Consider the following 18,595-nt stretch of genomic DNA (forward strand, 5'->3'; position numbering starts at 1 on the left):
TTCCTAAGCAATTACCATTATGAATAACAAAATGATTGTCAGAATGTAAAGCATTTACTGTACAAAACCAACAGAAGTTTGAATGTATATGCACAGTAGAAAGAATTTTTTAAAAGAGAAGGAAAGAGGGACTTCCCTGGTGGTCCAGTGGTCAAGACTCCATGCTCCCAATGCAGGGGGCCTGGGTTCGATCCCTAGTCAGGGAACTAGATCCCACATGCCACAACTAAAGATCCCACAAGCGGCAATGAAGATCTCATGTGCCACAACTAAGACCGGGCGCAGCCAAATAAATAAATATTTTTAAAAAAGAGAAAGAGGGCTTCCCTGGTGGCGCAGTGATTGAGAGTCCGCCTGCCGATGCAGGGGACACGGGTTCGTGCCCCGGTCCGGGAAGATCCCACATGCCACAGAGCAGCTAGGCCTGTTAGCCATGGCTGCTGAGCCTGCACGTCCGGAGCCTATGCTCCACAATGGGAGAGGCCACAACAGTGAGAGGCCTGCGTACCGCAAAAAAGAAAAAAAGAAAGAAAGAAAAAAAGAGAAAGAGAAGGAAAGAAAGAATAAAGAAATATTGAAAACCTAATACTCTACAGGTTGCTCTTCAGTGCTTCACATGTGACCACTGAAGGAAGTATAAAGCATATAAACAATGTTGATAGTACGACTAAGACTATTATACCTTTTGAACATAAATAAATGCATGAAAAATAAAAGCTATCTCAATTCAATTCAATAAATTAATTATGAATAAAGCTTAAGGGAAAAGTGAACACCAGAAAATTCTGGATGATAAACAAACTGCCCCTGAAAATGAAAAAAAAATAAAAAAGTTAAAAACACCATGTTCAACTAGACCCAACCCAGTAGTCTACTTTTTCCAGTAATATCCAGGCTATGGAAGAGTAGTGTTAGCAATATATATCAAAGAATCCAATTTATCTTAATAACACTTATGAATCTTTATCAATGACTTCATCTAAATATTTTTAAAAATTATTTCTAGTCTAAATTTATTTAACCTCTTTGGGTAAATAAGTTCTATAAGCTAATTACATAAAATAGTATTCCTTAAAAAAAGTAATCTTATTTTTCAATTTGAATTTAAGGCATATTCTCTAGGCACTAGGCACTATATAAAATAATGTAATTTTTCAGAAGAGTGAGAAAATAGGAAAAGAGTGGCAGTTACTCATCTTGCTGCTTGGTTCTGTACATTCTTTGCAAGAATTAACTTTAGTATAAATGGATTTGTTAGCTAGATCTCCTCAGGAACCACTACTATTATTTCTTCATAATGGTCTGGCCAGAGATGACCCAGGAATAATATGAATGGGACATGTGAATTTCAGTAAACTACAAGTGGGAAGGGTGATTTTTTCCTTTTAATAAAGACATAAAATTTATTACATCATTATAAGTTTGGCAAGCAGCTATAAGCAGAATGTACTTTTGCTTCCTTCTGAAATCTATCTTTACATAGTTCCTGTAAAATCTTTGAGCTCAGCACAGAAATATGTAAATAGACATCCATATGGTAAAAAACACCTGAAATATATAAAAAAAGGAAATGCTTCTGCTAAGAGGAAAGAAAGAAAGAAAGAAAGAAAGAAAGAAAGAAAGAAAGAAAGAAAGAAAGAAAGAAAGAAAGAAAGAAAGAAAGAAAGAAAGAAAGAAAGAAAGAAAGGAAGGAAGAAAGGAAGGAAGGAAGGAAGGAAAGAAAGAGAAAGAGAGAGAGGGAGAAAGGGAGAAAGGGAGAAAGAAAGAAAGAGAGAGAAAGAGAGAAGGAGAGAAAGAGAGAGAGAAGGAGAGAAGGAGAGAAAGGAAGAAAGGAATAAAGAAAGGAAGAAAGGAAGGAAGGAAGAAAGAGAGAAAAATAGAAAGAAAGAAAGGAAGGAAGGAAGAAAAAAAAGAAAGGGAGGGAAGACAGGAGAGGAGAAGAGTGGAGGAGAGGGAGGGGAAGGGGAAGGGAGAGGAGGAGGAGGGGAGGAGGAAGGGAGGGGGAGGAGGGGAAGGGGAGGAGGAGAGGCCAGGGGAAGAGAAAGAAAGAAAATGAATTTTAAAAAAAGGTTACCTTTTACAAAACCATGATTATATTTGCTTTACATAAAAATGCTTTAGGGCTTCCCTGGTGGCACAGTGGTTGAGAGTCCGCCTGCCGATGCAGGGGACACGGGTTCGTGCCCCAGTCCGGGAAGATCCCACATGCCGTGGAGCTGCTGGGCCCATGAGCCATGGCCGCTGAGCCTGTGCGTCCGGAGCACAGGCTCTGCAACGGAAGAGGCCACAACAGTGAGAGGCCCCCGTACCGCAAAAAAAAAAAAAAAAAAGCTTTAAAAAATCTGGACCAACCATGAAACTCTTCAAGAATGTAAGCAGTTTGTTTATACTTCAAATTTAATTCTGGTACGTATTTTTGGCTGTATAATGAGTTCAGGAAGGAACAAATTAAGAATATGTTTATAACTCACATGGACATTACTCACCCACATTTGGAGGTTTCACATAATTTACAGGTAGTTCTGGAGGTCTGCCTCTATGTAGAGCTGCAAAAGCAGAGCCATTCCATAGTGTACTCTTACAGTCTATACAGAAAGATTCAAAAGTTAGTCAAGGCATAGAACAGTTTTTTTTTAACTGTACCCTAGAGGCAAATATCTGTTTTCAATTTTATTTATTGAAATACATTTTTAACTATTAAAACCACAATAAGAAATAATATGCATATGTTTAAAAGTGTTATAATCTATATTATGATAGGTGAACACCAATGCCTTAATATTATCATCAGGATATTTTATTTCCATGCTGATATAGAACCAAAGCTTTTATTATACATATATTTGAATCTTATGTAAATATGTCATGGATTAATAAGGTTTTAAGTTTACATTGGTCCCCTTCTTGATCTTTAGGCTTATACACATCTGCTCATATAAAACTGTATAAGCAAGGAAATGAATACAGCACAAGTATGCCAGGTAAAATTCAGAAACATTTATACTTCGTGTATGCTAATGTTATGGAGCGCCTGCCAGCTGTGCCATAACAGGTAACACTGCATATCAGATGATAATTGAGTAAAAATAGTTGTGTTTTTTATCTTTAATGTTTATGTCAAAAAATTCAAGCAAATACAAAATATTCCTAATAATTCAACTTTGAAACAAAAATATTCTACTACTCTCTTGAAAGGTTTCAAATTAACTGAATTAAAGAATTTCCTTAAATTAAGATATTTAAAAACTGACATCATTTATGTAACTATTTATATTTGTAAATTAGGATTTTTAAAACATTATGCTAAAAAAACAAAACATAGAAATAAATTGGTTGCTAGATCTGAAGTATTTAATTCACTAAGGCATCCTAAATGCCTAATTTCACATTTTTACATTCAGAAAATTCTATCTATATAATTTACATATGGGGGTTCCGTGTAAAACTTTGGGAGAAATCTGTAAAAGACTGAAAAATAGTGGAGTAGAGAAACTGTTACTGAACGCTGATGGATTGATTTTTTTTAATATTTTTAATTATAAACATAGTTATATATCATAATTTTCATTTACCTGTTATGAAATACCCAATGTGATTAGGATGATATCAAGACTCAAAGATTAAGAACATCAAAATGTAATGAAAGAATATTTTATGTATTTATACTGTACTAATCAGAGCAGCGATCTTTTGAGATTTCTATTCCACAGGATTACAAAGAGATTTTATAGTCTTTACCTCTATAGTATTCACTGTTTTACAGAAAAGGGCTCCATTTAGGCCTCTAAAAATTTACTTGTACACTAGGAAAATAAAAACAAGATTGGCAAGATAAGAAAAACTAAAAGAAAATTAGTATTTAGAAAAGCATGGGAACATTTAATTAACATAAAAACACACTACTCTCGACTCCTTCCTCTAAAAACTGTAAAAATCTTACCTTTGGCATCCCGTAACAGAGACTGCCGACCAACACCTAGTAATGTCTGTACCCCAGGAACACTCTGAGGGATCTCCTTATCTAGTAAGGGACCAATCCGCTCACAAATTTTAAGGAGGTAGTCTGGAGGAATGTGTGCATTGGCTGCCACCTAAAAAGCATAAGTAAAATACAGGAAAACAAATTTGGTTTAAAAACATTAATCTAGTCCATTACCAAACTGTTCCATCATGGAAAAAAGTACAATTTTAAAACACACAAGGAAAATAACATTTTAAATATTTAATACTTCAACCAAATTTAAGAAACAGCTACAAAAATTAAGCATCATTTAAACAAGTGATAACACATAAATGACATGGCAGTTTAACTTACTTTTTCGTGCCTTGATTAAATCATTTGCTTAGCTGTTAATCTAATGCAATAAGCATTACAAAACAGCAAAAAGGATCATGCCTAAAAATCAAAGTACAAAGATGATGGGTAAACTCTACTAGTACTTGATCAGCAGTGATCAAGAATCAGAGAACCTAGATTCTATATAAATGATAAGAATGCAAACAAAAGGTAATACTTGCACCAAACTCTCACTTAAGTCCCTTTAGGATTAACAGGACACATTTGCTTAATTAAAGCAGAACTCTTTCTCCTAAAAAAGTTAATTGGTTTTCAAAAGAGTATCAAATTAATGATTATTTTAAATACCATGTTCTAAACAAGCTATGTACTCAAAATTCATTGCAACATTAACTCATTTTTTTCCTCCAAGTGCTTTATTTATTTATTTTAACATTAACTCATCTTTAAAACACAAGTAAATTTCTGAAGATGATTAACTAATGTAGATAGGAATGAGACAATAAAACAACAAAACTGGTTTTCATTTTTTATCTAAGCTAATGTTAAAGTTACTGATGTGTTTCATAAATACCTAATTATTAAAACAGTAAAGAGTAAACTAGAACATTAAAAATCCTTAGATAAAAAGAACATCTATATTCTCATCTTGACAAAAGCCCCTAAAATCTACTTACAGTTACAATGCCAATTTTTATAAGTGCTACAGAGATAAATATATATATATATATACATATATATACCTACCATCACATAGGACACATATCAATATATTACTTCCAAGTCAAAAACAATATAACTCAAAGGAATAATTTTGTAAATCATCCCTAATGATCACCAGAAGAGATTATGTGTGTTCTTGATAAATACTGGTTCACTGAATCAATGAATGAATAAAAACCAAAGTCTACCTATAAGTAATATCATATGAACTCACAGAGGAAAAATCTTTCTCCTATCAGGGTGCCTTTTTTGTTTTCTTAGGAAACACAGGTCAAAGAACTACAATCCAACATGTATTTAGGAATCTGGGAATAAATGATTCTATTGTGATTTTTTAAAATTATTTCCTGCCAATTATCTTTTGTAAGTCCCTGAAGAAACAAATTTTAATCTACCAAAATCACTGGGGCCTGGCAACTGTCATGATGGTCAGGAAGAATGGCAACTTATGGGACTTCCCTGGCACAGTGATTAAGACTCCATGCTTCCACTGCAGGGGGCACGGGTTCGACCTCTGGTCAGGGAACTAAGATAAAAAAAAGAAGAAGAAGAATGGCAACTTAACCTGATTATTTGCATCTACAAGGTTTAGCTTCTGGATTGGGACAAAGGATCAAGCAAATTCTTTCAGTTATTTCACACATGTCTAGTTTTGTTTTCCAAGCAAGTAACTACATAGAACTAAAATATACAGGTAATATTAAAGTCAAAGTACGTGATGATTCAATCTAAAAACTTTTTTTTTTGTTACTTAGAGACACTGATGTCCTAAAATCCTAGTTTGTAATTCATTCTCTCCACAATAGGGCATTCCTAAATAGGCCTACGTGCAAATATAGTTAGTACTCCTAAAAGCATATATCTCAAAGAAAAAAGCCTTAACATACTGCATATTAACATCTATAATATTTTATGCCTTTTTTCCCGCAACACTGTCTTGTATAAACTGGGCTTCTGATATCAGTCATTACCTTTTCACCAAGTAAATGTTATAAGGCTTTACACACAATGGTAGTTGTTGTCTTTAGTGGCATTTTCTTTTTTATCAATTTTCTTTTCCTCATTTCATTACCATCTCAAGAGTTATTCACTTGTTACACAAATCTACCCACCAACTTGCAATATATATACAGTAACATATAATCCAGAAAACGGGAGTTCTCTGATATGAATTTTTAGTATTACCCTCTTAAAGAAACCTGTCAGAATTATACCTTAAACTGAAACCTTAGGCCTCCTGGCTACTTCATTTTATAAAAACAATGATGCTTCATTTTCAGCTAGTTATATAAATGTTTTATCTATTCCTCAGTAATCATTTAAAAACACAGAATCATTAATTAAGCAACTAATACAAGGCTCATCTACTCTCACATTCTCCCCCTTGAAAATTTGTATTATAAACTATTAAAGTTTACAAGTTTGCTTTTCACCCTATGCAACAGAAAATTGCTCAATTTCTAGGCAGTCCCATTCAAAAATCCATTCCTCTAAAATCAATAAAAATTTGATTGTAAAACAGCACAAGAGAAACAGAGATTCTATCAACACAATGGCAATAACAATACTTTTGAGTTTGAACGTGCTCTTTTCCTTTAAACAATATTTACAGGCTTCCAGACTATATCAGCACAGTTCTTGCAATGATAGTTTCTTCTAAATCAAACTTCAGGACTTATAAGTGGTATTAAACATTTACTTCAATCCATTTGCTTTGCCTAAAGCTGGAATTCCTTTTTTTAAAATTTTTTTTTAAAAATAGGTATTTATTTATTTATTTATTTGGCTGTGCCTGGTCTTAGTTGTGGCATGTGGGATCTTTAGTTGTGGCATTCGAACTCTTAGTTGGGGCATGTGGGATCTACTTCCCTGACTGGGGATCAAACCGGGCCCCTTGCATTGGGAGTGCAGAGTCTTAGCCACTGGACCACCAGGGAAGTCCCCAAAGCTGGAATTTCTTAAAGGTGATCTTTTTAGGCATAAGAACTCTTATCCACCCTCAGTAATTACATTTCTAAGTTTTAAAAAAATTCTGTATTAGAATTACATGTGAATATAATGTAATATATCATAAAATATAATATTGAAGATATGTATTAAAATATTCTATGAAATTTGTGGCTTATTAAAAGCCACTCTTTTTGATTAAAACTCAAAATATTCTAATTGCAGTTATTTAGCCAAATTTCTTTCTGGAATATAATGGCCAAGAAGTAACACAACAAGCACTTTGAGATCTGAAGAAGAAAGGCACTCTCTAAAAACAAAGTTCAAGAGCATAATACAAACTTTTGTATTATTCTGTAAAATAGCTCCAAGGAGTTAAATTATAGAACCTTTGAACTGGAAGGATCCTTATATACAATCAACTTAATTCCACATCTTACAGTAGGAAAAACAGATCCAGAGGAGTGAAGTTCAATGGTCACAATGAATGGACCAGAATCTGGGTCTCTGTGCCCACTGTTATTTCTATTACTGTCCCATTAAGGCAGCTGAAAAATCATGAAAGTAACACAAAGACTGGAAAAAATTAAAACTATAAATTTGATAAACTGAAAGAAATTAAATGAAGCCTAGATTATAAACCTTCTTGATAGGAACACTGGCTGACCTAAAGAGCAAATCTAACAACTGAAATCACCACACTTGAGAATCATTATGACAACTGAGAAGACCAGAAGGAATCCAGCTGGGCACTGAATAACATACAAAAGGTACCTAATCTCAGGGGGCCAGACCTGCACCAAGAGCTACATTTGAAATACTATTTTCAGATAGCCATGATAGCATTCTTACTTTGGCTTTTCGAAATAATAAGATCAGACAAGTAACTAAAAAACAAAGAAAATAGAATTGTGTGTTTTGTTTTATAACTAAAATCACTACACAGGTAAAATGAAGAATGAAACTGAGACCATATGCTGAAGAAGTAAAATGCAACATTTTCTCTGAGATTTGAAATGGGTTTTTTTGGGGGGGATAGAAAATGAACATCCATAAAGTTAGTCACATGACTTTTTGATATTTAGGGACAGGAAACAAAACAGATTTTGAAAAATACAGCAAGGCTTTAAATATATCAATATAAGTATAGTAGAGATAAGCACAGTACTTTTAAGTCTAAGAGCCTGGATTACTCAGGCTCTAAAATTTACTAGCTGTTACTCCTGGCAGTATGATACTGTAGAAAAGACTTAGATTTGAATTTTTCCAGCATCCCCAGGATCCTACTTATATGACCTGCAAAGTTATTCAGTCTCTCTGAGCCTGAGCTTCCTCAACTGCAAAACAGGGAGTAATGATAACCACCTCATATTATTTGTAAAACAAAAACAAAATCATTCACTCATGCATTCATTCATTCAGACATTTGAAGTATAGGGATATAATGGAAAGATTAAACTGCTGCCCTAAAAAAATCCATAATCCCAGTGGGGGAAACAAACTAGTAGCTAGAAACAAATCAAATCTACAAGCGCCCAGAGGTTTAGTACAGAGAGCTAATGAAGCAAAGTATAGTACCTAATTTAGCCTGGGGGTAGGGGTTCTTGTCCAATTTCACACCTGAATTCTAAGTGAAAGTTAACAAGGCAGACAAAAGGAAGGGAAGGCATTCCAGGCAAAGAGAAAGGAACCCCCATCCAGTAAACACACTTTGCACAGTGACTAGTACATATATCTCCTCAATGTTTAAGATGCTCCTACACAACATTAAGTTAAAAAAAATAAAAATAAAAAACTCTATCCAGAGTATCTGATTTTGAAAGAAAAAAATGCCCATACTTGTACAAAAAAGATGAAAGAAAACATAAAAATCTAATAGTTTATTTTCTGCTTGATACTGTTCAGTAAAATATAAATGCCTGCAATAATCCAATATTATCTTTATAATTTAAAATTTGAGTTTTAATGTTTGCTGAATTTGAAGGAGGAGAAATGAAAAACTGGGAAGCAAAGGAAAGAAAACAGGCCTTTCCATTGTAGTAATACCACTGGTTAACAGGGTGGACCACAAAGTGTTAAGACTTCCTATCATTTTCTTTTGAAAAAATTAATCATTGTTCATAGCATTTATTTTTATTTTTATTAGTTTTAAGATTTCCTCAGGAATGAGACAGGCAGAGCAATCCACCTAGGGCTCAAGTATTCTCTGGTTAATACTGCCTCAAGAAAGCACTAAAAGTACTATAACCCTGAGGTCAGATGATATCAAGACAAGAACAAGGGACCCACCCACAGTCTAGAAGTTTCTCAGTAGAGAAAGGCCCAATAAAAAGAACTCCATACTAGCTAGCAGATTAGTAAGCCTAAAAAATATATATCATGAAAACACTTCTAAGGGCTTCCCTGGTAGCACAGTGGTTGAGAATCTGCCTGCCAATGCAGGGGACACGGGTTCCAGACCTGGTCTGGGAAGATCCCACATGCCGCGGGGCAAGTAGGCCCGGGAGCCACAACTACTGAGCCTGCACGTCTGGAGCGTGGGCTCCGCAACAAGAGAGGCCACGATAGTAAGAGACCCGGGTACGGCGATGAAGAGTGGCCCCCGCTTGCCGCAACTATAGAAAGCCCTCGCACAGAAACAAAGACCCAACACAGCCAAAAAAATAATTAATTAATTAATTTTAAAAAGCTACAAACATCCATGACTTATAAAAAAAAAGAAAAAAAGAAAACACTTCTAAAAAAGTTAAGAAAATTGAACAAGTAATAACTAAGAACCAGCTAATTATAAAGCACCATGGTAGATACTAAAAGGCATAAGAAAACATCTTCAACAAGGTAAGTTAAAATACAAGAAATAAATTGTCAATAATGTATAGAAAATAAGATTAGGATAAGAAGAGATCAGTCAGAAGGGTTGAGGATCCCTGCAACAAGACATGGGAAAAACATACCTCCCACTTCTTAAAAATGAGTTAATACTATACCAGTATCATATTGAATTACTTTTCTGTAATACATAAAAATGCAAATAACACTAAATATCTTTTCACCTAGTGATCATTCCTTGCTTAACACAGATGCACTTCAAAGACACTCATTTTGGGCTCAATTCTGACATTTTTTAAGTGCTTTTTTTTTTCTTTCTTTCTTTTTTTTTTTTTTTTTTTTGTGGTACGCGGGCCTCTCACTGTTGTGGCCTCTCCCGCTGCGGAGCACAGGCTCCAGACATGCAGGCTCAGCGGCCATGACTCACGGGCCTAGCTGCTCCACGGCATGTGGGATCTTCCTGGACCAGGGCACGAACCTGGATCCCCTGCATCGGCAGGCGGACTCTCAACCACTGTGCCACCAGGGAAGCCTTAAATGCTTTAATGGTACTATTTTATATGTCCCTTACCTTATAAAAAATATTAGGAAAATTAGGTGGTGATAATTAGCCAATTACCCAAGAAAACATAAATTCTGGGGTCATAGTTCTTCAGATTTTAATGCTAACCATTCAAACTCTCTGTCCTATATTTAAAATGTAGTAACCAACTCATTTGCACTCATTTGCATTCTTTCATATTTAACTCATTTGGTCCACACAACAACCTTGCAAAACAGGTAGGGGTTTTTATTTTATAAATGAGGAAACTGAATCTCTGAGAGGTTAAGTAACTTGCCCAGGGTAGTTCAACGAGTAATGACTATCTCCTGGACTAAATCTTATGGCCTTTTCTACTACCCACAAAATCCTATTTGAGAAATGTCAAACAAAGGCATCTCTAAAATATGACACAAACACTAAGTTGACTTTAAATTACTATTTTGCTCCCTATAAAAAAATTATTAATCAGTCAATAACCAACATCAGTAGAACTTCAACAGAAACACACAAACTAAACTAATATTCAAATGTCATAAAGGTGCTTTCTGGACAAAATTTTATAAGAAACATTCACCCAATCCAAATTCTTACTCTTTAACAGCAGCTCTCTTCGTTTCCTTAATACCATCTTATTTGTACTGAGATACCAGTTTTCCTAGGACTGATGCTATATCTCCAAAAGGATTTTAATCATTGAAAGTATGTTTCTAGAGCCCAAGTGTGGAAAAAAAAAGCCAGTGATCAATCCAGATGAATAGGTAAAACAAACATGTTATAGAAAGCAAGAGCGTACATGTGGCTCAAGCCAATCAGTAGTGAGGACTACCAGTTTACAGACATTGACTGCTGCCTGCCATAATACCTATCAGTTAGCATTATATCCACACGGGAGTCAAGCAGCACATGCTTTTTGGTTTCCCATGATGCATTCCGTTCCTCCTAACTATGGCTGTGTGTCCACATAACAGTTAATAAATCACACATGCTTAAATTGCTTCCACACTTAGAGATGCAATACCATGCTACCAGCACTCAAAATCATTCTACAGTTCTAATAGACAATTTAAGCTATTACTAGTAACTAGAGAACAAGAGCTGGGTAAGGTAAGAAAAAAATGCAGGTATGTCTGGAATTCAAATACAGTGTTTTAAAGCAGTTGGTGAGGATCAAATGAGATAATGTGAAAACATTTTTAAACTCAAATATGTTAAATGCAGATGTAAATTCTTATAATGACATATATCACCATAGATGTACTATTTCTAAAGACAGCAGTGAACATACGATCTTGATAAAAGTTTTTTAAGTAGCAGAAAACTACTTCAAGTCTTTTGAATATAAAATGAAGGTAATAAAATCTATGTCACTCCAAATGTAAGCACTAATTGGTACTTTCAATTCTACAGATGAAAAATGCTGAATAAATGTAAAAATATATACCACACCTAAAGATAATTATGTCTTTGGTTCAGTCTTATGATAGGAGTACCCATACAGTGATTCAAAAATCTTAAAGCATGCCTTTAAAAAATGTTTCCAACTCACCATTCCAATATATAAAATTTGTATATTTACAAAAACTGTTCATTTGTTTACACACACACACACACACACACACACACACACACACACACACACACGCCCCTCACTGCTCTGTTTGTCATCCCCAATAAAGCTCCAAGGAGGAAGCAATAAAATAGTCAACAATTCAACAGGGTCACCACAAATGAAAGGACATCTGTATTTATTTATATTATCTACCTTAAGATGTAAGAAGCAAATCTAATTCTATTATGCTGTAAATAACAGTCAAGCAGAAATAAAGAAAAATACTCAGATCAAACTTCAAAAACAATCACCCTGACTTCAATTCTCTCCCTGTATCATTACAAAATTCTGAAAATTAATTTAGATTTTTTTTGAATGTCATAATCAAAAACGTTACAGTTCAACATAAACTGACAAACATTTCATGTTCAGACTCATTTTTTAAAGGCATTTCAGATCTTGACATGTCAATACTTGACTGCAAGCAGCTTTAACAAAAAAGCACCTTCCCATGTGTTCCAAATTATAAGTAAAACACTAAATCAGATTTAAGAAAGAAAAAATAGGGATTCCTAGGCTATGCAATAGTAACAGTAGTAATGAAGTGTTGAAGAAATCTAACTTATTATCTTAATATTCTTCTGGATAAATCAAGTTAAGCAGTATAGACAATTCAAATGAAAATATACATATGGACAGAAAGGCAGGATTTTTGTTTCAAGTATGTAGTATACATGACTATGCAACTTCAATTCAGTATTTTGATATCCTTGTTTATAGTCCTTCACCTCTTCATTATGCATTTGTCTTCTTTCCTTTTTATATCCCAGTACATCTTCAGTTTGAAGTGCTGCTATAAAATTATACTAATTAATACTTTGCCCTAAATTTAAATCCAAAACATGTAGCTAAATCAAAGATCACACTGTATAAATCCATTGTTCTAACAGCACTTTAAAAAATACTACCCCGGGACTTCCCTGGTGGTCCAGTGGTTAGGACTCTGTGCTTCCACTGCAGGGGCACAAGTTCAATCCCTGGTGGGGAACTAAGACCCTGCATGTCCCTTGGTGTGGCCAACACAACAAAACAAAACAAAATGAACCTACATCTCTCCTACAATGAAGCCACTCAAAATCTCAAGCCAGATTTGAAATAATTTTTATCAACAGTACGACTGATGAATCTAGCAATCAAACACTGCACACTCAGTTCTCAGCCACTTCTTTTCCTTCTGTTCAATTCTCAGCCCTGCCTCATCTTCCCTTACAAAGAAATCTATAGGTAGAGAACAGACATATGACTAAAAATAAGACCATATTATCAAAATGTAATATCCCTACAAAAATTGGACCCTGGTGTGGAAAAATAAAAACCTATGTGTACAATACAAAAAGTAAATTAAAAACAAAAAAGGTAACACTAAACCATAGATAACAGTCAAACAATAGAAGAAATTCTGTGTATATAAAAATTAAAAATGTATAAGTAATTATAAAAACAATAAATTAAAAAGATAAAGGTGAAAATCAAGTATATGTAGGGATATACAAATGGATTAATGACAATTAAAAAATAATTTGTTAAAGTTTAAGCCTCACTAATAATGGGGAAAAGAACCAATTAAGTCAATTGAGGACTATTTTCACCTATTAAAACCACCAAAAGATTTTTAAATATTTTAAAAATTCATTCTAAGTATCTAGATGGTTACATTATAAATTAGGACAATCTTCTGGAGAGCAATTTTATAATATATAACAAAAGCTATAAAATGGATGAGTCCCTTGACCTGATAACTCCACTTCAGAAATATAGCCCAGAAAAACAACTGAAAAAGAAAAGAAAAGAAAAAAAAAGGAAAAAAGCAGAAAGACTACTTAACTATGCAGATATTAGTGAAAAACTGGAAGTAACCCAAATGTTCAACTGGCAATTGAGTTCTAATCACAGCAACTTAAAAACAACCGAATCTTTCCTTGCCATTAAAATAACAATGACTACTCAAATATAGATAAGTATACGTAAAAGTGTTACATAAGAAAATATAAAGCATAAAGTGGACATTGATTACAATTACATGAAAATATGCCTTTACAATATAAGGAAAGGAAGTCTAGTAAACTGGACTTTGTTTTTTTTGTTTTTCTGTGTGTGTGTGTGTGTGTGTGTGGTTAGGAGACTATTTTTAATCATTTTGGTGCTCATTTACTTTTTGGAACTGTCAAGTTAATTTTTAAAAAGCTTTTTCCTTTTAAAAAATGTTACTTGCTTAAAATGGTCTACTTAGAAACAAATAAACAAAAATATTGTCAATACACCTCAGTATACAAAACCACATTAGTCATAAAGTATTAAAACATATTGGTAAGCACTGTTGTTTTTGCCCTTTTTTTGAAAGAACTTCAGTCCAACAAAAAGTCTGACTACAAATTAAATTGGTAATACATGCAGTTTTTCAAAAATACTTTTTATCCATCGGAGAATTTTTTACCATTAATATTACAGATGGTGGAGTTTATCCTTATCACAATTATTATATCATTTTCTGTGCTTTGCAAAACTAAAAAAAATTAGTCAGTAGATTTGGTGATAATTAGCATGGCCTCATTCTTGTAATTTAATACAAAGAAAATTATCAAATGAACACCAAAGTAATTTAAATATTGTCCTGTTGAAAGCAAATTTTAAATCATTCTATTTATATTTAGAGTCTACCATACCCCTCCAACTTTCTTTAACTTTGTCTAATTTTCCTCTGTTTGGATCTTACTGGAAGGAAAGATAGCTGAACTTAGATTTTAGTAACATCACCCCTTTCTCCTTTCATTTCCTTCCAATTGACTGTGCCAGTGGCTAACACAAGGGAACATCCTCCCAAAAATAAAAAGGATCACCTTTTTGCGTGTGTCAATGCCGAACAGAAGGTGCATTTACACTATGAATTATATTTGCTGAACAAACAACAGTCAATCCAATGCTTTTGGTCCTTTACTAAAGTATATTCTATTTTAAAATATGACCATTGTTGTTTCCTTGTAAATCCAAAATCGTGTTTCGTCAATTCTCAAAAAGCTCATAATCCACAGTTCTTATTTAGTGAAATTGTTAACTGCATAAATGCGATTTAATAATGATTTGATGAGCTATTTTCTACAATCTGAGATATACAACGATTATGCTTTTATTCCGTAGTCGATTATCTAACCCCCGACAAATTTTGAAATTAGCTTGATGCTATTATTTTTAATTGTGTCGTTTTTCCCTAGTCCCTGGTCCGTCAACTCCCCTCCTGAACCCCCTCTGCCGTGCGGCCCGCCGCCCCCAGACCAAAAAAAAAAAAAAAAAAACAGCCTGGCCTCAGTTCCCGTATTTCAAGCCAGGACCAACCAGAAAGCAGTTTTCTTCCACTAATCCGGAACTCCAGGCTGTTACCAACGCTGTCATTGGCCAGCGTCAGTCCTTGGTACGTGCCCCAAGATAACCCCCTGGTTTCTCTCCCTTTTACCCCTACAATGGGCCTTTCCCGATGTTTGTAACATATTCATAATCTACAGTACGGCATCTCTGATAACCAGTTCACATTCTTCAAAGTTTTCGGGTGGAAACAAACGAGGCCAAGGGGAGGGCAAGGTACCCTTTCTCCGACTCGCCGGGAGGGGGGAAGGGACAGTTCTTCGGCTCAGCACTGAGCTCCAGAGCCGCGTAGGTTGAAGGGTCGGGGGCGGGTTGGGGGAATAAGGTGGGGAGGGAGTGGAGAAAGAGTTGGGTTAAGTTGAAATGAAAACTTTACTCACCAGATCCTCGAAGCTTCTTCGGTGCTCTCTCCCCTCCCAGTCTAAGCGGCGCGGAATAAGCTGGGGGCCGGCGAAAAGAAAGGGGGGAGGGGGCAACGATAAAGGCCAAGCCTCTGCTCCGCATCAACCCGACCCAGTTTGGGTCCGGGTCCTCGACCCTTTGGCGTCTTTATTGCTGTTGGCCTGATAGCTGTTGTCTCAGAGCTAGACGAGTGTGGGGGAAAGGAGGCCGAGGAGGAGGAAATCCTGAAAAAACACCTCCCACAGGCATAAAGAGGGGGCGAGTTAAGACCCCAGCGATATCCGCCCCTTTTGAGGGAAGAAGCCGGTTCACCACTGTGACAACAGCTATGAGTGCCCAGTTCCAAGCCTTCCTCCCGGTCCTAGCCCTCCGCCCCTTACTTGCCCTTCCTCCAGTCTCACCCCAACCGTCCCCACCTCTTCCCGAAGGGGCTGCGTACCTGATGCTCCTCGAGCTCCTGCACTAGCACCTGAGCAAAAGGGAAACACGGATATGAGGGCAGCTCGGGCCACCAACCCATTCCTCCCTCCCCAAACTGAACCCAGCCGCTGACGGCAGCGCTACTCAAGGCCGGCCTTTTCCTCACCCACAGCGGAACCGCACACCCAGCTGCCTCGGTTTCCCCACTGGGACCATTCCCCAAGACTCCCAGATCTCCTTCCCCTTCTCACCTGAGCGGATTTGTTGCAGGGTCCGGACTGCAAGAATCTAGCGATCAGGTAATACAGCTCTGAGGAAGAGGGGGGGAAAGAGGTTGAGAGGGAGGCAAAGAAGAAAAAACAGAAGCTTTTTCAAAAGAAACTGACAGCCGTCGCGCTAAGCTCCCATCCTCTTAGCCCCAGGACACAGCTACCCACCGGCTTCGATCTGGGTAGGTGCCGCCGCCATCCTTTTCCCGAGGGGGTTTGGGGGATTTGCTCCAGAGGGGCTGGCGGGGGCGGGTGGGGATGCTGCCTCTATTGTGGTGAAGCCCCCATGCCCAGGAGTCCCGCCGCTTCCGCCGCACTCCTCGTCCCAGTTTCGGTCTCTCTCGGATTCATCGCATCACGTTTCGACCCATAGATATTCTAGCCCAAGAGCTGAGGAGGCGGAGGAGGAAGGAGAGGGAGAGAGAGAAGAGGAGGGAGGAGCCGAAGTGGCGGAGGGGTGGGCGGGGGCAAAGGGGGTGGGGAGAGGGGAGGGTAAAAACTGTGAGAGGGACCTGCAGCGCTCGTTGTTCACCGCCAGAGGCACTAACGCATCCTCCAGTCCTCAGCTCTCCAATACAGCCGACAGTTACCTAGCTACCGCTCCCGGAAGGAAGGGGAGGTGCTAACTGATGGCAGACTCTCTGGCAGCTACCGTAGAACTCAGTGGTGACGTTCCCTTCAGCGAGTTCCAGAGTGGTTACCCTTCCTGTGAGGGCAGTCGGGCCCTTTCCTATTGAGGACCTTTCCCTCTGGCGTGGTCGTGAGGAACATGTGAGGAGCCGACTTGATTCAGCTGCTTTCTTCCATTCCCTCCCGGCACCGAGGAGGCTTTGATTTTTTTGTCTCTCTTCCACCGAAAGGAGGCTAGCCGCTAAAGGATCTCGTGACTGAGAAAGAAAAGGAGTCCCTACTTCGTTGTCACTTGTTTCTCTTTAAAATGATTTTTGTACCAGATGAAAATGCTGTTAACTTAGAAGTCCGGAGGGCAGGGCTCATATTGTTATAGAGAAAGAGCAGCTCTCTAAACGTCCCCTGATTCTGATAAATTTTCAGGAAGAATTTGCTGTCAGACATGAAGCATTTTATTTTTTCCCCTTCTGAATGTGTAACACATGCCATATCTGTCCCATTCCTATAGGATAATTTTCAATTGTGTCTTCAAATACTGTCAAAATATTTTATGTTAACCATGGATTTTTATGTATTATTGCATATCTGTATGCAAGGTAGTTTTCTACAGGTTTGGGGCAACTTTCGTTATTTAATATATAACCCCTAACTCTTAGTACAGTACCGACTTTCAGTAGTTGGTTACTGAAATCTTAAGTGATCAAAGGATTTGTAGAGTAGTAATTGACACACATATAGTGAACAGTCTACTTCCCTACTTTCCCTCGCGTAATATATTCCCACCTCAAGCCCTGACCAAAAAGTAATTAATAGAAGCTGAACCTGATGAAACCAGAAATGCTGTTTAAACTGCATGTACTGTTTACATTGAAATATTCAGATTTGAAGGTTCACCTTTTAAGGTTAGGGCTGGATTCTTAGGAATTTGATTTCCTCACTCAGAGTTCAGCCATTGACCACAGTGTGCCTAGAATTGCATTATGCTGGCATAAACTTAGCCTAGGTTGGTTAGTTCTCACTCTGGTCATTATTTTCCCCTCAGAAAGAAAGAACCACACAAAATGTGATATAATAGGTCTATCTTTGGTCATTATGCTGTAGTACTTGATAAGACAAATGCCATTAACTGAAAAATATTAGATATTGAAAAGACCTATAAGCCCTAGATAACTCATTGCAAGTAGCTTAGCAAAACACCAGACTAAATATATTTTACAGATCAAGTATAATATATACAACAGTTACCATTAAGCTATTACAATGTACTAAGCACTTTACATATTTTACCTCATTTAATCTTTATAATGACCCTAGGAGGTAGTTTCTATTGTTATCCACATTTTACAAGTTATAAAAATGTCTATATGACTTTGGACAACTCACTGAAATTCTGTGAACCTTATTCCTCATCTATAAAATGTAATAGTACTTGCCATGCCCACTTCACAGTAATTGCTGTAAAAGTCATGTGAATATGTTTGTGTCATATTTCAAACTGTATAGGGCATTGTTATTTCAGTGATCGCTTCAATTTCAGTCGGGTGCAATCAGGAGAGAAAAGGCACACA

At 36.6% G+C, this 18,595-nt stretch overlaps 1 protein-coding gene across 1 annotated transcript in view; it reads right to left on the reverse strand.

Moving 5' to 3' along the window:
* Nucleotides 1-16,613, reverse strand: part of BRWD3 (bromodomain and WD repeat domain containing 3) — a gene marked incomplete at its 3' end in the record, with an annotated part of 120,351 nt that extends 103,738 nt beyond the window's left edge. Inside the window, exons 1-6 of the mRNA XM_082680807.1 lie at nt 16,566-16,613; nt 16,380-16,438; nt 16,148-16,177; nt 15,687-15,746; nt 3,941-4,091; nt 2,487-2,585 (exon numbers count right to left, since the gene is read on the reverse strand). Coding sequence (XP_082536933.1) covers nt 2,487-2,585; nt 3,941-4,091; nt 15,687-15,746; nt 16,148-16,177; nt 16,380-16,438; nt 16,566-16,596 — 430 coding nt within the window. The 5' untranslated portion in view covers nt 16,597-16,613. The remainder of the gene's footprint in view (nt 1-2,486; nt 2,586-3,940; nt 4,092-15,686; nt 15,747-16,147; nt 16,178-16,379; nt 16,439-16,565) is intronic.
* Nucleotides 16,614-18,595: the final 1,982 nt, after the last annotated feature.

This window comes from Grampus griseus (genome assembly GCF_964374135.1).
Source record: "Grampus griseus genome assembly, chromosome: X".
Taxonomy (NCBI): domain Eukaryota; kingdom Metazoa; phylum Chordata; class Mammalia; order Artiodactyla; family Delphinidae; genus Grampus; species Grampus griseus.